The sequence below is a fragment of the Nipponia nippon genome, unplaced genomic scaffold (genome assembly GCF_047370975.1).
Source record: "Nipponia nippon isolate SJK-2023a ecotype South Korea unplaced genomic scaffold, ASM4737097v1 scaffold_5, whole genome shotgun sequence".
NCBI classification, from domain to species: Eukaryota; Metazoa; Chordata; class Aves; order Pelecaniformes; family Threskiornithidae; genus Nipponia; species Nipponia nippon.
This window is the reverse complement of record NW_028262369.1, coordinates 3,436,050-3,452,389: the sequence shown is the minus strand read 5'-3', so window position 1 is coordinate 3,452,389 and position 16,340 is coordinate 3,436,050. Positions and strand designations below refer to the sequence as shown.

At 41.2% G+C, this 16,340-nt stretch overlaps 1 protein-coding gene across 1 annotated transcript in view; it reads right to left on the bottom strand.

Annotated features, from left to right (window-relative positions):
- The window catches only part of APOLTP (apolipoprotein lipid transfer particle homolog), a 110,585-nt gene that overhangs the window by 19,839 nt on the left and 74,406 nt on the right, over positions 1–16,340 (bottom strand). Inside the window, exons 48-60 of the mRNA XM_087733037.1 lie at positions 14,627–14,800; positions 13,759–13,966; positions 12,341–12,507; positions 10,859–10,971; positions 9,698–9,779; positions 8,944–9,081; positions 8,031–8,193; positions 6,099–6,220; positions 4,500–4,640; positions 3,624–3,737; positions 3,090–3,218; positions 2,437–2,598; positions 1,153–1,317 (exon numbers count right to left, since the gene is read on the bottom strand). Of these exons, the coding sequence (XP_087589163.1) occupies positions 1,153–1,317; positions 2,437–2,598; positions 3,090–3,218; positions 3,624–3,737; positions 4,500–4,640; positions 6,099–6,220; positions 8,031–8,193; positions 8,944–9,081; positions 9,698–9,779; positions 10,859–10,971; positions 12,341–12,507; positions 13,759–13,966; positions 14,627–14,800 (1,878 nt within the window). The remainder of the gene's footprint in view (positions 1–1,152; positions 1,318–2,436; positions 2,599–3,089; positions 3,219–3,623; positions 3,738–4,499; positions 4,641–6,098; positions 6,221–8,030; positions 8,194–8,943; positions 9,082–9,697; positions 9,780–10,858; positions 10,972–12,340; positions 12,508–13,758; positions 13,967–14,626; positions 14,801–16,340) is intronic.

Sequence of the window (16,340 nt, the reverse complement as noted above, 5' to 3'; positions counted from 1 at the left end):
GGATGGTGCTGACCACATTCTGCTGGCACCACCAGCTTCTTCACCTTATTCATTTCACAGAAAATTAAGAGCAAATGCAAAATAGAGGGGGAGAGAAAAAGGAAGAGATTTGCCTCAGGATGAGCATCATATTAGCTGTTCTGTGCCTTTCTTAAGGCCAGTTCTTTTTTCTGGCAAATGATGCTTTGTCTCACATTTTGTTTCCCTCTTTTTTTCTCTTTTTTCTTTTTTTTTTTGCTATGGTGCAATAGAACATGCCTCACCAGTCGTGCTGGTGAGCTATAATGGCACACAGCCTCTTAAAACTTTTATATACTTGTCCTGGTTTCAGCTGGGATGGAGCTAATTTTCCTCCTAGTAGCTAGTGTAGTGCTGTGGTTTGGGTTTAGGATGAGAATAATGTTGATCACACACTCATGTTTTAGTTGTTGCTGAGCAGTGCTTACACTAAGTCAAGGACTTTTCAGCTTCTCATGGTCTACTGACCGAGAAGGCTGGAGATGTACAACAAGCTGGGAGGGGGCACAGCCAGGACAGCTGACCCAGACCGGCCAAACGGGATATTCTGTACCGTATGACGTCATGGCCAGTATATAAACTGGGGGAAAGCTGGCTGGGGGCCGCTGCTCAGGGATGGGATGGGCATCAGTCGGAGGGTGGTGAGCGATTGCATCGTGCATCACTTGTTTTGTATATTCTTTTATCATTATTGTTATTTTTACTACTATTTTACTTTATTTTATTTCAATTATTAAACTGTTCTTATCTCAACCCACGAGTTTTTTTCACTTTTACTCTTCTGAGTAAAAGAAGAGGGGGGAGCAAGCGAGGGACTGGGTGGTGCTTAGTTGTCAGCTGGGGTTCAACCACTACAATACTCCAGTTGATACACACTTACTGCATTTGGGACGGAGGTCTGCAGAAAACTAATGTTGCTGCCTGCCTTTTTCTCTTGATCGTACTGCACGTACGTTGCATAACTGCTCCTTTAAAAAGAGAACTAAAGAAACCAGGGGTATTTTACATTGCCTGGACTTGCCTGCTGGTTTAAAGTCACTGGCTGCACCTGATCAGGTTGAAAGACAGATGGCAGTAGGCCTTTAAAAACCAAACCCCAAACCCCACTGCCACAAAAATAAAATAAAAACTCACTTCAATTTCCAAAGAATAGTTCTTCACATCAGCTGTACTCTGATTTTTTAAGGACACTCCAATCAACCCCTCATCTCTCCCACGATCAGCAAGGTGGAATCTGCCCTCTGATTCCAAAATGATGTCGTCTTTGCTGAGCTGGTGTTTTCCAGAGAAAGCAATTACCTAAGTATGTAGCAAAAAGGTGTTAAAACTTAACTCTTCCAAAGAAATGGGCTCCGCATAGAGTAGCTAGAGGTTGTACAATGTTAGCATTCTCATGAAATTACACAATGAAGCGATGAACAAAACGTTTCAGAAAGCAGCACATCCTCCTCCTCCTCACAGCACTGTCTTACTTCATTACATCCTCAGTCGCTGTGGTGTAACAAAGCGTGCTCAGTAATCACAGCCTAAGACAAGCTGTAATATAACTATATTTTATTAAAACAAGTCCTTTTTTTTTTTTTTTTTGGTCTGATGCTTCTCAACTACTCTAGCTAGGCATTTTGATGCATGACATTGAAGGAAAGGATCCAAACCAATAGAGAGGCACCTGATTTTGAAGTAACACGCATACACAGTTTTTACATTATAAACAGGCACTGACACATCTCGGTCTTGGAAAAAGTTCTCACTGGCATCAGAATGTGGCTGCTGCTGCCCATCGCTAACAGGGTGTGACCGGCTCTGGCAGTACACACGGAAACCAGCTGAGATGCCTTGTAGCCACCGGGAACTGGAAAGAGACCGCATTGGTTACAAGTTCCAAGTTTTGTGTTTGTTGTGAATATCTATAGGCAACTCTGGGGTCCAGCGTGCATCTAAGGAAGATCACGATGGGTCTTCGGCTTATGCGTGTAATATAAAAATAAATGACAGCTATAAGGTTACACTGAGGTTCAAAAATCCATCACTACCAGCAGAGCAACCATAAAAACAAGTAAACTTTTACCTCCAGGGGAAGGAAAGCACTTTTATTCCTCTCTAGTTTCCTTTTTGATCACTCATGAGCCTGTTTTGATATTCTCCAGAAACATGAAATTAAAAGACCTTTGAGAGAGGAATAGGAAAGAAAGAACATGGAGGAAGTGGGAATGTTTACAACTGTAATGGGGCCTATAGAACATACTCCAGTGTCAAACGCAACCTTTCTGCCTCGACCCATCAAAAGACACTGTTTATTTATGGTTTGTTAAATTACAGAAGTACGGCAATTCTCGTGAAAAGTTGCAGCAGCGGAAAACAGTCTCCATCAATTACATTTAAAGTGACGTAGGTTCAATATGTTTATGTGAGACTTACATTTGGAAGGTCACAGAACTCAAAGCTCATGTGATAGTCCAGGCAAGAGGAGTAGTTTGTTTCTATTTTACCCAGAATCTTCTGTTTGGTGCATGAGGTCAGGAAAATATTTTCTAGAACAGCTTCTAACTGGAATTTATCAGGATACAAGGATTGGCTTCTCTGCAATGAACCAAGAAAACAAAGTTAAAACATGACAACAGAATTTTAGACACTCCTCCGTGCCCACTCATCCCAGCTCTCAACCTCCTCCTGTTCCCAGGCTGGCTTTTTTTATTCCAGTAGCTTCAGGGTTTTAACGTAACGTCTCCAAAATGTAACATCTCCACTTGACAACATTTTGGCTTCTCAGCACAGTTACTGGTCCCCATCCTACAGAATTAACTCAAGAGTTTTGCAAATCTAGGCACAAGTGAGGCCTCTGGTTTGTAAGAACTTGGTTTTTTCTTAATTATGCTGCATTTAGCTTTCTTTTGATGCAGAGAAATATGTAAAAGGCAAAATAAAATAATCGTATTTCACAGAAAGTGGTGCTCTACAGAAGCTTTCTTAAAATCCACTCAAAATTGCCTATAAAAACTAAATAAATTCCCATCTATTAAGAACAGCTTATATAAAAATGCGAGTTAGCGGATACAACTGCCTTCTCTTACCTCATAAGTTAAATTGTGTTTGAATTTTTTGTCATCCCAGTTCAGATCTAGATATTCGTTAAACAACGCTGACCTTTGCTCTAGAGACCCACATGCATGCAGGTGTTCCATACTTAATACTCTCTGAAGCTGGAAGAGGGGAAAAAAAAAAGACAGACAGACATATTAGTAATTTTCTAAAAAATGTGTTCAGTATATACTAGAGGAGTATGCTTTCTGGGCAAAAATACACCCCTGGGAGAACCCCTGAAAGGTCTGTGTCCATAAAAGACTGTTTCACTCTCTACCAAGAAACCTAAGGGGTTGACGATTCTGTCCTGAGGGAAAACTGCATCCCAAATATAAACATATCTGGCAACATGAAACAGAATTCTTCAGAGGTTTTATTTTTCTTCCTCTGAGACATGAAAAGAAAAGGTTGACTTCAAGGAAAAGGTTTTCATACAATAACAAGTGCAGAAAAAATTCGTTCTGTGAGACTCAAAACCAGAAACTGAGCTACGCCCATCCCTTCTTAGGCACAAAGGCTCATACCTGACCTGAAGAGAGTGTCATGCAGCCACCCCAGGCAGTGGTGTTCATCTTTGATTTATCCTCCAGGGTCAGTCGGATGTCAGCAGGCTGCCCACCATTCCCTGCGAGCTGCAACTGAAACCAGAAGAGAAGGATTGGTCCAGTGAAGCAAGACTAGAACTACAGAAGAGCCTGCAGGGTGACCTAGCAGAATGATCTCCACCCAGTGGAGAAAAAAAGAAACACAATTAAAACTGCGACAGAGCAACGGTAAAACGCCATTGAACTCCCCGTGGCCTGGAAGCTCAGGGCCTTAGGCAAACACGCAGGGAAATTGCACTTTTACAACTGAGGCAAGAGAAGTCTTTCTATTATCTTCTCTGGAAGCTGCTTTGGGCCTTTCATGCATAGCAATTAATGACGCCAGTGGAATAACGACACTAGAAGAGAATTCCTCTGAATACGATGCTTGAGACGTTGACTACTGAGTGGAAACAACCTGAGGGCACTCTGCGGCACCGCCGTGAGTACCAAGAAGACTCCAGATGAACAAACAGGACATTGTACAGTTTGTGCAGCTCATTATTGAGCAGAAAGTCTTCAGCCTCAGCACCTGGGGTGTCCTGACCCGCACAGTCCATTTTCAGACAGAAAATATTCTGTAGTCTCTGATCTTGAAGGAGGATTTGTGGAGTTCTTCCTCTTTTTCCCCATAGCACCGGTAATGCTTAGAGAAGGAAACAATGCGGGTGGTTTGGACAGAAGGAGATAACAGCACTTGGTGCTCTTTACATTTTTCAGGATGGTACCTGGTACAATTCTTTGAGATGAAAGGTACACTAACAGTAAATGCAGTACTACAACTTTGCATTTTGCAGCCCTTCCTCATGATCTCACCTGATGGTTGTACTTTCTGCCTCTTCTTTCCGACAGGGAATGGACCTCCAGTTGCTTCAGAGTGTAATTAAATGGGTGGGCAACGGTGGCTCTGTAGTTCATGCGGTCTCTTCCAAACTTCAGAGACGATGACACCGATACCTGAGCCATATCACCAGATGTAAAAGGAACTCGTGAAGTAAACCGCCTCTCACCCACTGACCCCAAACCTACACCCGGTAAGGTTTTCCTGTACCTTTTCCCCAAATGAATTATGTGCGTAAGAAAGCCCTTTTTAAAGTAGTGAGGCAGATTAATGTTCAAATGAGGACGTTCTTGCTACTTGAATTTCCTACGTGGTGCAGCTAAAAGTAAAACTATCATCCTCTGTATTTTACTAAAATCATGAACCACGCTTCAGTTTGATGAGGCTTACGTTTGGTCTCGTCTTTAGGCACTGTAGGCTCCACTGCCACAGAGTGCTTAGATGCAGCTTCCAAAGTTGAAGCACAACAAAAAACATTTGCAGAATCAGGAACTAAATTCGGTAATGTTTCTGGAGGCGAAATATTTTTGTGGTAATTTAAATAGTGGTGGCATTTAAATAGTTGTGGTAATTTAAGTAATAGTACAAAAATACATTCTGTACGCCTTCTAAAGTAAATTTTGGAATTTTAGCACTGTTTAAAGAAATTAAGAATTTCTTTTTGCAGGCTCATTTATGTTTCCGTATGGTAACATATTTTACACATTGTCTTTTATCTTTCCTTTATTCAGAAAAGAATGTAATACTCAGCCAAGGTGCTGTAGTTCAGACACACACAGAAAGATGGCACAGTTAGCTGCAAGTCAGTAAGCTTCCCCATTTAACCACATTTGGAAATCAACTTAACCAAACTTCTCCTAGTTCTGTCTTTTTTTCTATTTATATTTTTAAAAAGCAATGCTGGCTGACTTTAACAAAAACCGGTTTAAACTGTGCCAAAGTTTTCATTCTCACTAATGAAGAGGAGAAATGAAAGAACGAAATACAGAAGAGCTTCAGCTGAATCAGTAATGCTGCAAATGCTAAGCACAGGTACGTGTCACGCTTCTGTGTGGGTAAGCATAGCGTATATCCATGCAACAGGTAGGTTCTCACCCTTTCCAACCTCACACTAATGCTCACGCTTGCTCGTTTGTCTTAGATTTTATTTCTTTCCCACTAAGCTGCTTTAAACATGACGTTTGTGCTATTTTTTCCATCTACTCTCCAAAGCTGGCCTAGAGCCTTTGAGAGCGTTGGGAATGGCCTTTATCCAGTGCTTTGAACCATAGGCAAGCTGTGGGGTTACTGCAAACAAAAAAATCAGTGTGGCCTGAAAATGCTTCCAACAAGAATATCGGCTGCTCTATCATCTTTCATAGTCATAGCCTTATATACATCCAAGAAGGAGGATAGTTTGCCTCCTACTTGCATTCCCTGGCTTGCTTAATGCCTTGTTTTTGTTTTTTTTTAAACAAACAAAAAACCAAAACACCCACCCCCCCACCCCCCACCCCCAAAAAAAACCCAAAACCAAAACCACACTTGATATTTTTGTAATTCTCCTGACGTTTATCTGGTCTGGGCTGCTGTACCTGGTCCTTCTCGTTCCAAATGACAGTAAGATCATCCCGGTGACTGCGTGCCGAATGCTTCACATATAAGTTGACCCTGGCATGCCATGGGAAAGGGATGGAGAGAGGATGGAAAAGTTCCACTACAAGGAAAAAAAGCAAATAAGTTTCCCCCACCACAAATCACAACTGTTCATTTGCTGATAAAGAAAAGGACATAGGACGTATACTGCCACAGGCAGCAGGGCAAGAGTCGGTTCCCAGAGAAACCACGGTCGGTGCTCATACACACATGTGCACCATGCCTTTAGTGTGCTGATTTCTGCTGAATCTGAAGACATGTAAGGGAAAACAGGAGTCCTCCATTTACCAGCAAAACAGTAATTACCTGCAATTATCAAAAGGCTGATACCTACTCCCAATGCAACTTCCAGCAAGAACAGCCAGGGAAGCAACCTGTACAAAGCTGAGATGACCTTACACTGGAAGAGGAACAGCTTACAACTCTCAAACAACTAAGTGCAGTTATTTCCTCTATTTTCGGATAACACAGCCTCAACATAAGGGTTTAGCGCCTCAAGGTAGTGGCCAGCATGGCCAGTGCTCCCCTGCAGTACCCAGTGCAGCAGAGTAACAGAATTTACTACAGTTTCTGAAAAATCCTCAGAAACAGGTGGCAATAAAATAACAAAAAATAAAATTGTATCCAGGAAGGACAAAAACATACAAAGGAAGAAGGAAACACAAAAATAAACAAAAATGAACTTAAAATGAAATGGTTTTACTCTCCAAATTCAAAGAGTTATTTGGGCAACATTCAGAAAAAAATGTTACCTGTGGGATGCGTCTCTCTATACCTCTAGTGCGGTGACTGAAGGACAAATCTGAGATGTGGGCCACCTCAGAACCCTTTCCTTCTCTCAGCTGCGAGAGACTTGCTTTTGGGTACCTACTTCACAGGGCGTGACCCTGACCACTGGATTACTGGGTGTTTGAGGCTGAATCTTCCCAAGCTACACGGGCGCTTGCGGAGCTGGGAGCATTTCTGGCTAGCAAGTCCCGGTGTACCCCTCACACGGGTGGCAACCTCCCAGCGCGGTAAGACTACAGATCCTATAAAGCTCCTCCTCAGCGCCTTGACTCCTCCTGGAAGGAAATACATATCTTTCTTTTCCAGTACTTTCCAACTGGATCCTTAAGTCATAAAATTGCGGAATCAAGACCCTGATCTACACTGCAGAGCGCACTACTGCTCCTACTACGTGTATGCTCCCTGTCTCCCACCAAAGCTGTTTGTGTTTGTGAAAAAAATGAAACATTTGCTGGCACAGAACTATGGAACTATTTTGCTCAAAATGGAACCACCAGGAAGAAGGGAGGGAGAGCCCCACAGACTGGGATTTCTCATTCAAATCACTGCTCTGACTGAAACCAAACGCAGATGTGAAGCCCCGTCAGCCACCTCCCAGCTGAGTATCCTAGTGCCTTGGCTAGAGTGAACGTAGCTGCAACACTTTAACTCCCTTCTCTGTTTACAAATGGTATCCAGTCCAAAACTAGTTCCTAGGTTTCCTTTGCTCTTCATTAAGTATTTAAAACATTCAAAAGCAAATTTAAAAATAAACCCAAATATTTCATTTAATCCAAAGCACTTCTGAAATTTGTTGTAAAATAACAACAGACATTTTAATTTGTTGATGACTTTTCACTCTGGCCAAACTTTTTCCTGGCACTACTAAAGTTTATTTAAGCTTTGCATTGCATATCCACAAAGCAGAAACAGTGTTCTGAAGTGGACGTTTCTAACAGCCAGACATCATGAATTTAAAGCAAAGAGGATTGTAGAAGGCCTGGATTGAAACCATTTGAATATGCACTTTGAAATCAGATCTATGTGATTTAGTTTATTTTATAATCTGCTATCAATACTGGCAAAAGACTTGAGAAACCTACCCTGAATGTCATGACCTCCCGGCAACTTTGGGAAGAGTCCAGTGTAAGTGCCTGTTGCCTTTATCTCTTTGCCATCCCACAGAGCAACGTGCCTCAGCATACGTGTTCTGTTGCCTTTTTGGTAAACCGTCATAAACACAAGCTGCCTTGGAAGAATTTTTAACTAAAAATAAAAGAGAGGAAACATATTAAATCCCAAGTTCTCTGAAAAGTTAAAAACCTACGCGTGTAATTTTGATACTGTAAAGTCCTACGGAATCTAACTTTAGAAGTGTGTTTATAAAAGGTCTAGTACAACGATACCCTAGTGCCCGCTGCTTTTGTATAAGCAGTTTTCATTTCTACTTGACTTCATTTCTGCAGTAAGTCATCTTCTCACATAATGGAACATACATAAACAACTGAGTATCCCCTTTACAATAGCCTTTGCTTATTATATATTTCAATTTTCTAGCTCTTTTTTGTCTCGCTGAATAATTCTTACAACATCAAGAGCACCAGTATTCCAGAACAAATCCATCAGGTAGCACAAACCATAATATCTATTTGTGACATCTTCGCTTCCTTATTTAGAAAAAGAAATGTGTGTGGCACCTGCGTAATAAAAATTGGCAATTGGTCAGTTTGTAATATATTATTTTTCTTATTTCCTGTGTATCCTCTGTATGTGCTCCGTCTATAGGAGCAAACAACCATAAAACCAAACAACCATTTCTATCATTGGACACCCAACTAATTTACGGTCGAATGTTTGCTCATGCTGCTGGAGAGACCAAGGGCAAAGCTCCTCATGGCAGCTGGAGCTGTATTTGACCTTCACTGTTTGGCGGCCAGCAGCCTGGGTGCCACGCTCTGTAAAGAGGCCAGTCACAGGTCGCAGCTTGCCTTTTCCGTCTGAGCTGATGGTACCAACCTGGGACATCGTCTGTGTTATTTCAATGACATTAGCGGAGCTGGTTCCAGGGAAAGTTAGCTTAGCTGTAACATTGAAATCTCCTTTTTCCATCCTGACGTAGAGTTTGCCTTTTGCTTCACTCATGTCATAATTTACCTTTTCAAGTTCCCATTAAATTAAAAAAAAAAAAAAGAAAGAAAGAAAAGAGAGAGAGAAATAGAAAATAAATATTGTGCTCGCATTCTTTGCACAGTATGTTATGTTATGGTCCTCAGGACCTAAGAGAGACCTGATTTGTCATTTTCTCTTATGTTCATGTTATAGAAGGCTTAGCTACAAAATAGTGTAAACCGAATAACACGCATAAGGAATTAGCTTTTATGTGAGCAGGAGTAACTGTGCTGCATTTGACTGCCAAATAACCCCATTCATCTTCCTTGCCTATCCTTGCTGTCGTGTATTTCTGCACTGCAAACAGCCAATATCCAGAACTGCTTTCTGCCCAGGCTCTCGTTTCTTAGTAGCCAGAATAATTTTAAAAGTTCCTGAGAGGAGACTACCAGAAGCCCTAATTAATGCAGAAGCACGGAAGCAGAGTCCAATGGAATAAATCCTTTCCAGTAGGTTGGGATTCTTAGCATCTTTGAAAACATGAACATCCTCAACAACAAAAAGGTACACTAGTACTAGAAATAAGGCAGCCCAACTCCTAAAATATTCAACAAGTCTAATCTGTAGTGATGTATGTGACAGATCACTTGCAGATAGTTACCTTGGAAGACAGTTCTGCTGCACTGGGGAAGTACTGCAGAAAGCAGGGATGAGTCTGGAGTGCTTTTACATGCAGCTCTTCACTAAAGGGAAGAAATGTACTTTTGTTCAACAATATTTCAGACAGTCCACTCTCACTGACAGCACGAGTTCGTCCGAGTCATCTCTGACTCTGCCCCAGCTTTTAGAGTTACAAACTGCGGTACCTTCCACTGAACACCTACTCAGCTCACGTGTTTTGATGCATTCATGCAAAAGTAAAGGAGACCAAACAGCAGTGCCCTCTCTGACCTCGGTGAGAAATCTGCGGATGCATCCCAGGGGCGGAACGTGGCCCACTGGATCAGAAATTTACTTTGGCTAGTAATTTACTGGCCACGGTAAATGCATCAGCTTTTTAAACATGAGATAGGTATTTTGGAATCTGACTTTGCAAGCATTGTCATCGTTTCCAGACTTAGAATTTACAATTATTGGAGACTCTAACAGAACTTACAAGACTTTTCAGTGCAAAGGTGTTTTGCCTGAAACTTAAGAAATATCTGAAATACCTGAAGGCTGAAAATATTCCACCTCTTAAGCACCCTCAAAAGCCTACAGGTTTGTTTATAGGCTACACCAAATATTTCTGTTTAGACATTGATTATCAGACACTTTTGAAGTAAAGAATTATTCTATTCATTCTTCATTTCTTTAAAGAACTTTGAAAAAATTTGGAAGACAGAAAAAAAAATAATAGAGAAATCAGTACAGCAGATACAGCCATACGGATACCAACTTGGAAAATTCAGTCTCCATAATTTTACAAGGTTCAACCGTGCCAGAACAATTTAATAAGATTTAACGTTATGTCAAGGTAAGGTATATTTTTAAGTATTTGTCTGGCTCAGACCTAGAGTTTTCTGGATTATTTCACTGTCTGCTACTTCGATGCTGTGGGGGCAGGCACAGAGACAAGCAAGCCCCAAACTGCGAGGAGGAGAATCTCTCTGCAGCCCTTCACAGTCGTCCTGAGGCATACAGACTGTTTGCTGTGACTCTGCACTTCATCAAAGATTTGTTATCCATTTCACCAGTGCTTTGGCGACTACAACAGTAACCTTTTCCGTGGAATCACAGTGGCCTAGCGACATTTTTACAGTGCCCAGAATGACCCTTTTACCCTTGCTGGTCTTTTTTCCTCCTGATGGTAAAGGAGAAGTTTGTGTTTTGTTCGTAGGTCAGCCTCAGAGCTCCTTCGATTTCATTTTCAGTCAGGACTTCCTGAATTGTCATCTGTGGGGAGAAAAAAATAAACAAATCAAATGCCATAGCTTCTGCCCACCAATTCACCTAAACTGAGCACAATCTCTTGACTGACTAAAAACCACCATCTTGACTGAAGTTTATCTTCCAGACAGGTTTTCGAGATGCTTTCTAGACCTAAACCAAAAGCATCAAGAGATGCCTTCCTTTTTTCTGTGAGCATGTTTCCATAGCTACTCACTTGCATTATTGACAAACATTAGCCTTACTTTCAATGTACCCTTATCTGGTTTAAGTCTCAAGCCACTGGTTCTTGTTTATGTCTTCTCCACTCTCCTTTTTCATGTACTGCCTTTCCTTCTTTTCTTGATGAAACAGATGGAGCTCCACAAATCCTTTACTCCAGGGTATTTTCTTCCTCCCACAGCTGCTGGCTCCTCTACAGCTTTATCCTGAAACTGCTGAAGAATCCCTCTGGGGAAGATGAGCGCTGCCTCCCACACTTAAATACCAACACATGTTGTGTTTGCCAAAGTCTGCGGGAACAGCAATTTCTGAAGTCCCATGATTACACTCCTACCTTATACATGAATAAAGCACCTAAAGAATTAGCATCTCTGTTTTTCTGTTTTTCACTCAAACATTTAGAGGATAAAAGGCATTTCACTAAAGATTAGAAGAGGGAAGAAGCAGGGGATATATCTAATACCTTATAATAAAATATTGGCACTAAATATTCACTTGAAACACTGACACTTAATATGCAGGTTTAATATTGATCTAACGCTTATTTTCAGAAAAGTCTACCTTTAATCTTGTGTCCTACCTACATATCCTCTTATTTGAAGACAAGGTGATGGAGGACTTGGATGTGCTGCTCTGCGTACTACCCTCCAAAAGGGAAGGAGACATTTCAACTAATACTTCTTTCTCCCAAGGGATGAACATGTACAGCCTCTGTTGGTCCTATCAGGTAGTTTGGAATACAAATCTATTTCTGTTTCTTCAACACTGAACCATTTTAGGTGTCTATGCTACAAATGGTTTAACCAAGCCAAGGAATTGAATTCCCTAGGTATGAAGGGCAGCTGTTTTCTGCCAAAAGTCCTTTCTACTTTAGTAAGCCGTATCAGCTAGGAAGTGACAGTAAATGAGTGCCTTCCTGAAATGATTAATTGGGGATTTCAGGCACCTGCTGAGTTTCCTTGGAAACAGACCATTAGCTCTGTACTTAAGTTAAACAAGGACTCAGATAAACTGGGCCAAGTCACCTCTCATCTGCACTTAAATAAACCTGCAGTAATTTCACCGAGGCCACTGGAAGTGCTCTGGATTCATGCTAGTGTAACTCAGATGACAGCTCTAATCAAAGCACAACGAAAGATCTATGGTTTATTACCTTAAGAAAGAAGGGAAGTCCCAGATGATGGAGAAGTGATATTGAATGCTTCACCTCTGCCATGAATTCAAATATACCATAGAGCTGAAAGTCTGTGTCAACATCCGTAGTCACAGTTATATCTTTGTCGTCATATTGGATTTCACAGATAGTCTTGGCTTTGTTTTCTAAATCGCAAGAACAAAATAGTGCCATTTTGAGGGGCTCGTTTTCAAGGAATTTCAGTACTGCCTGCATGAAATCAATCCAGCCAGCTTTTGGGTTAAGACGTTCATCATGACAAAGTCATCCATTCAGGATGACAAGAGCTTTGGCCTGTGGTTGGAGGAGCCCAGAGTCTTTTGGATGTCCTTGAACAAAGTCTTGAGGTAGCAGAGCTTGTGTACCCACGTACAAGTATTAGTGACAAGTCAGTTCTAACAGCAGTGTGCTTTTGGAGCTGGAGCTGACTAGCTTACACAGCCAACTCTAGCACTTGGCAGGCAGTAGCCACTTCTAGAGAAAAGCTCTGAGCTGTTTTGACCTCTAGTGACTCCCTCAGTTCCAGCTACAGCAGACCAACACTGCTCAGACAACACGACTTAAAGACCTTTCCCCCACTTTCCTACCAGCTTTTTACATTTGAAAAAGAAAATACAGACTGCTAAGAGATAAAAATCAGATGAGAGATGTGAAATTCCAAAACTCTTTATGGAGAAGGCAAAATCACAGACCTGTAAGCTATCATACAGTGACCACTCTGGCAGCTGTCCTGAAAGCCTCCTGTTGCTTTTTTCAGAATGGGTGAAAGGAGATGGTGCCACTAACATTAGTATTGATTCAGTGCCTGCTAACCTCAATAATTCCTACTCTTTGGTGCTCTCCCAGTTGTTGGGGGTTTTTTCAACACAAATATACTCCCATGCGGGCATCGAAAGTACTTGACCACAATGTAAATCAGCAGTTGAGGGATATGCAGATAGGATTTACGTCAGGGCAAGTTTTGAAGATAGACTGGCTTATTCGGGGCGGGTCTGTCTCCCCTCTGCAGATCAAACAACAGAAGTCATTTATCATTATTTTCAAAACCCACTTTAAACTACACTGGAATTCACATTTTTTGTGCTCTGTAACAAGGTTCCTTGTGTGATATTGGAAAAGACAGTTTCTTATTTTATGCAGCTGAGTATCTTGGGGATGACTGGTTTTACCAGGTGTTGTACCACGTAAGATCTTTCCTGGAATTCAAAAAACAGATGTAATGTAGCTAATAAAAGATGCAGTTTAAGAATGACAATTCTACTTACGTACAAGAAAAAGCCCCTTTCTAGATACCACCAGCAAATCTTAGTCAGTTTGTAGCCATTGAAGGAATAGTTGAAACATCCTCAAAGAGCTATTATAAAACAGGAAAGCTGCAAGGAATGACAGGTACCTACCTGATTTCTGTAAACTGAGAATCAAGCTGATTGCCTTAGGGTAGCCAGAGGCCTGTAGTGCCTCGCTACTATGTACGCTTTGGCAAAAGATATCCACTTGGTGACCAACACGATAGGAGTTTATGATGTATGTGACTGATGTTTCTCCAGCTGCAATGTGCATGTATCTTTCTTGAGTAGTGTTTCTCCCTTGAAAAACCACATCTATCTAAAAAATTACATGTAGGTATAAGTTCCTGAAACATTTAAATACTATTTAATTTTAAAATAGAAGACAAATGGAAGTGAAAGAAAGTTCTCTCTAGTCTATACTTACATCAAAAATCTATCCATTAACAAAAAAACTCAGCCTTTCATTAATCATCTATGACTTTCCAGTATGAAGTCCATTCAATTGAATGAATTTCAAACCACGCCAGCCTCATTGATTTATGCCAAATTCTCTTTAGGTTCTCTTTTATCCCACAGGAACATGAGTCCCTTTATATAAAGGATCCTTGATCCATGCATACTGCCAATATTTACCGGATAGTAGGTACTCCAGTACTTCCCTGAAAATAGCACTTGAAGAAGTACTTCATGAAGTATAAAATTCCCATTAAAGAACATAGGAGCAATATTCCAATTCCCAATGCAATGTGCTGACACTATTCTTCTGGTCCAGAAAGCAGTCAAGAAGAGATTTTCTATTTCAGTAGTTCATGTGTTAGCCATCCATAATATCAGAAAATCTCAGCTAAATATCAGAAAAAGCTCAGCTTCCATCCTGTACCTTACAAAACAGTAGTTTTCATTCAAGCCATGGGCTATTACATTATAATAAAGACAATAATTCTAATTAAAAAAAAAAAAAAAAAAAAGAAACTACCTGTAAAGATGATGGGACTCTGGCTTGTAGCAGCCATGGCCAAGTATGATGGAAATGCCCAGTTATGTTGGTACTTGTTTCAAACTCCTGAATTTGTCCTTCGAGAACTGTTAGGTGAGCACCATAATGCACTTTCAAACTCAAGCTCTTGATCACTTTCAGGTTCAAGATAGCCTGTGTGCAACAAGGGTAAATTGTGAAAACGCAGCTTTGTAAAAGGTCCTGTTTGTCAGGGTCCTTTCTTTGGTTCAGGCAGTATCACCTCAAAGATGTGTCAAAAAAATTCACCTTGTATAATTTTGTAACACAATGTAGTTACAGATGTCCCTTTATTTTTAAATTCAACATTTTAACACGTATTCTCCAGTATGGCTGTGCCTTAACCCTATTCAAGCAGTTACATGGTTAATAAAGAGTAAGTGTTGTGCTGTAGGCTTGTGTATCTCAGATAAAAAAATATGCCAGGGAATCAGTCTGGGAGGAAGATACCATTTGGAATGTAAACGGTGAAATCACATCAGTACTCACCCCTGTCTAGTCTATACAGGGTACACAGCAGACCTCTCAGACAGACTGGGCATACGAGCTAAAATGCACTGCCTTCCTCGTGCAGTGCCTGCTGCAAGCTCAGCTGTGCCTTGGCCCGTCCACACGCTGGGAGCCAACCTCCACCTCTTATTCCTAGGAAAAATCCTGGTCCAGCAAGCTATTCTCCCAACCCCTCAAGAACAAACTGAGCTTCTGGACTCCCCTCAAGAACAAAGTGAGCATCTGGACTCCCCTCCACCCTGAACTTTAGGGGAAAAAAAGACAAAAACAAAAACCCAGAGAGAAAGAGAGCAGGAAGGACAGGAAGGAAGGAGAAAAAGACTATAAACGCCTTTAAAACAGAAGCAGGCGGTATGACCCACGTATATTGGGGCAATATTCAAATTCAGGAAAATCTTATTCCGTCAGGAGCGTAAGCAGCAACATGCTTTTCCATCTCCACGCTCCACCTAGACAGACAGCACCTCCCCGACTTCCTTTCGCTTCTGATGGGTCGCAGAACTCAGGCCTACAACCTGCACGGCAGGACCGTGACTGATTCGGCGCCTGTCCGTTACAGAATGACATGTCATTTTACCACCACCACACTTCTCTGCCTCATCTCACCCCAGCTCTTTCCAAGATAGCCCTTGTATGCACAGGTACAGCCTTCACACGTCCCAGACCGTTCCTTTTGCACAAAAAATTACGGTTCACACATCCTGCAATGCACTTTCATGGTAAATACTGCACCATACTTCAAATTACATATTGAAGGACAAAAGACACTGCTGCTCTCTCTGGCAACTGAATTAAAGGTAAGGAAGGCCCAACTTAAGTAGAGTATAAGAGAGCACTGCATCTAGAAATAATTATAAATGAGAATAAAAGCCAAAGTGGTGTGACAACACAGACAACTTAATTCAGAAGGATATTTATTGAAGGTTAAATTGTATTTTAAAGTGTTGAGAACAATCTTTCCCACTTGTACCTGTGACATTAGGTAGATTCTTTATGGTTGTGGTTTGCTGCACTTGGGCTATATTTTGTAGCAATAATTTTCTCCTGTATAAATCTTGAGTTTTAAGTGAAGCAGTATTATGAAGCAACTTTGAAATCTGTGCTATCACCTTATGCGAGATGGCATAACAGAACAGAAAAAATGACAAAGACGCCGAAGTTAACA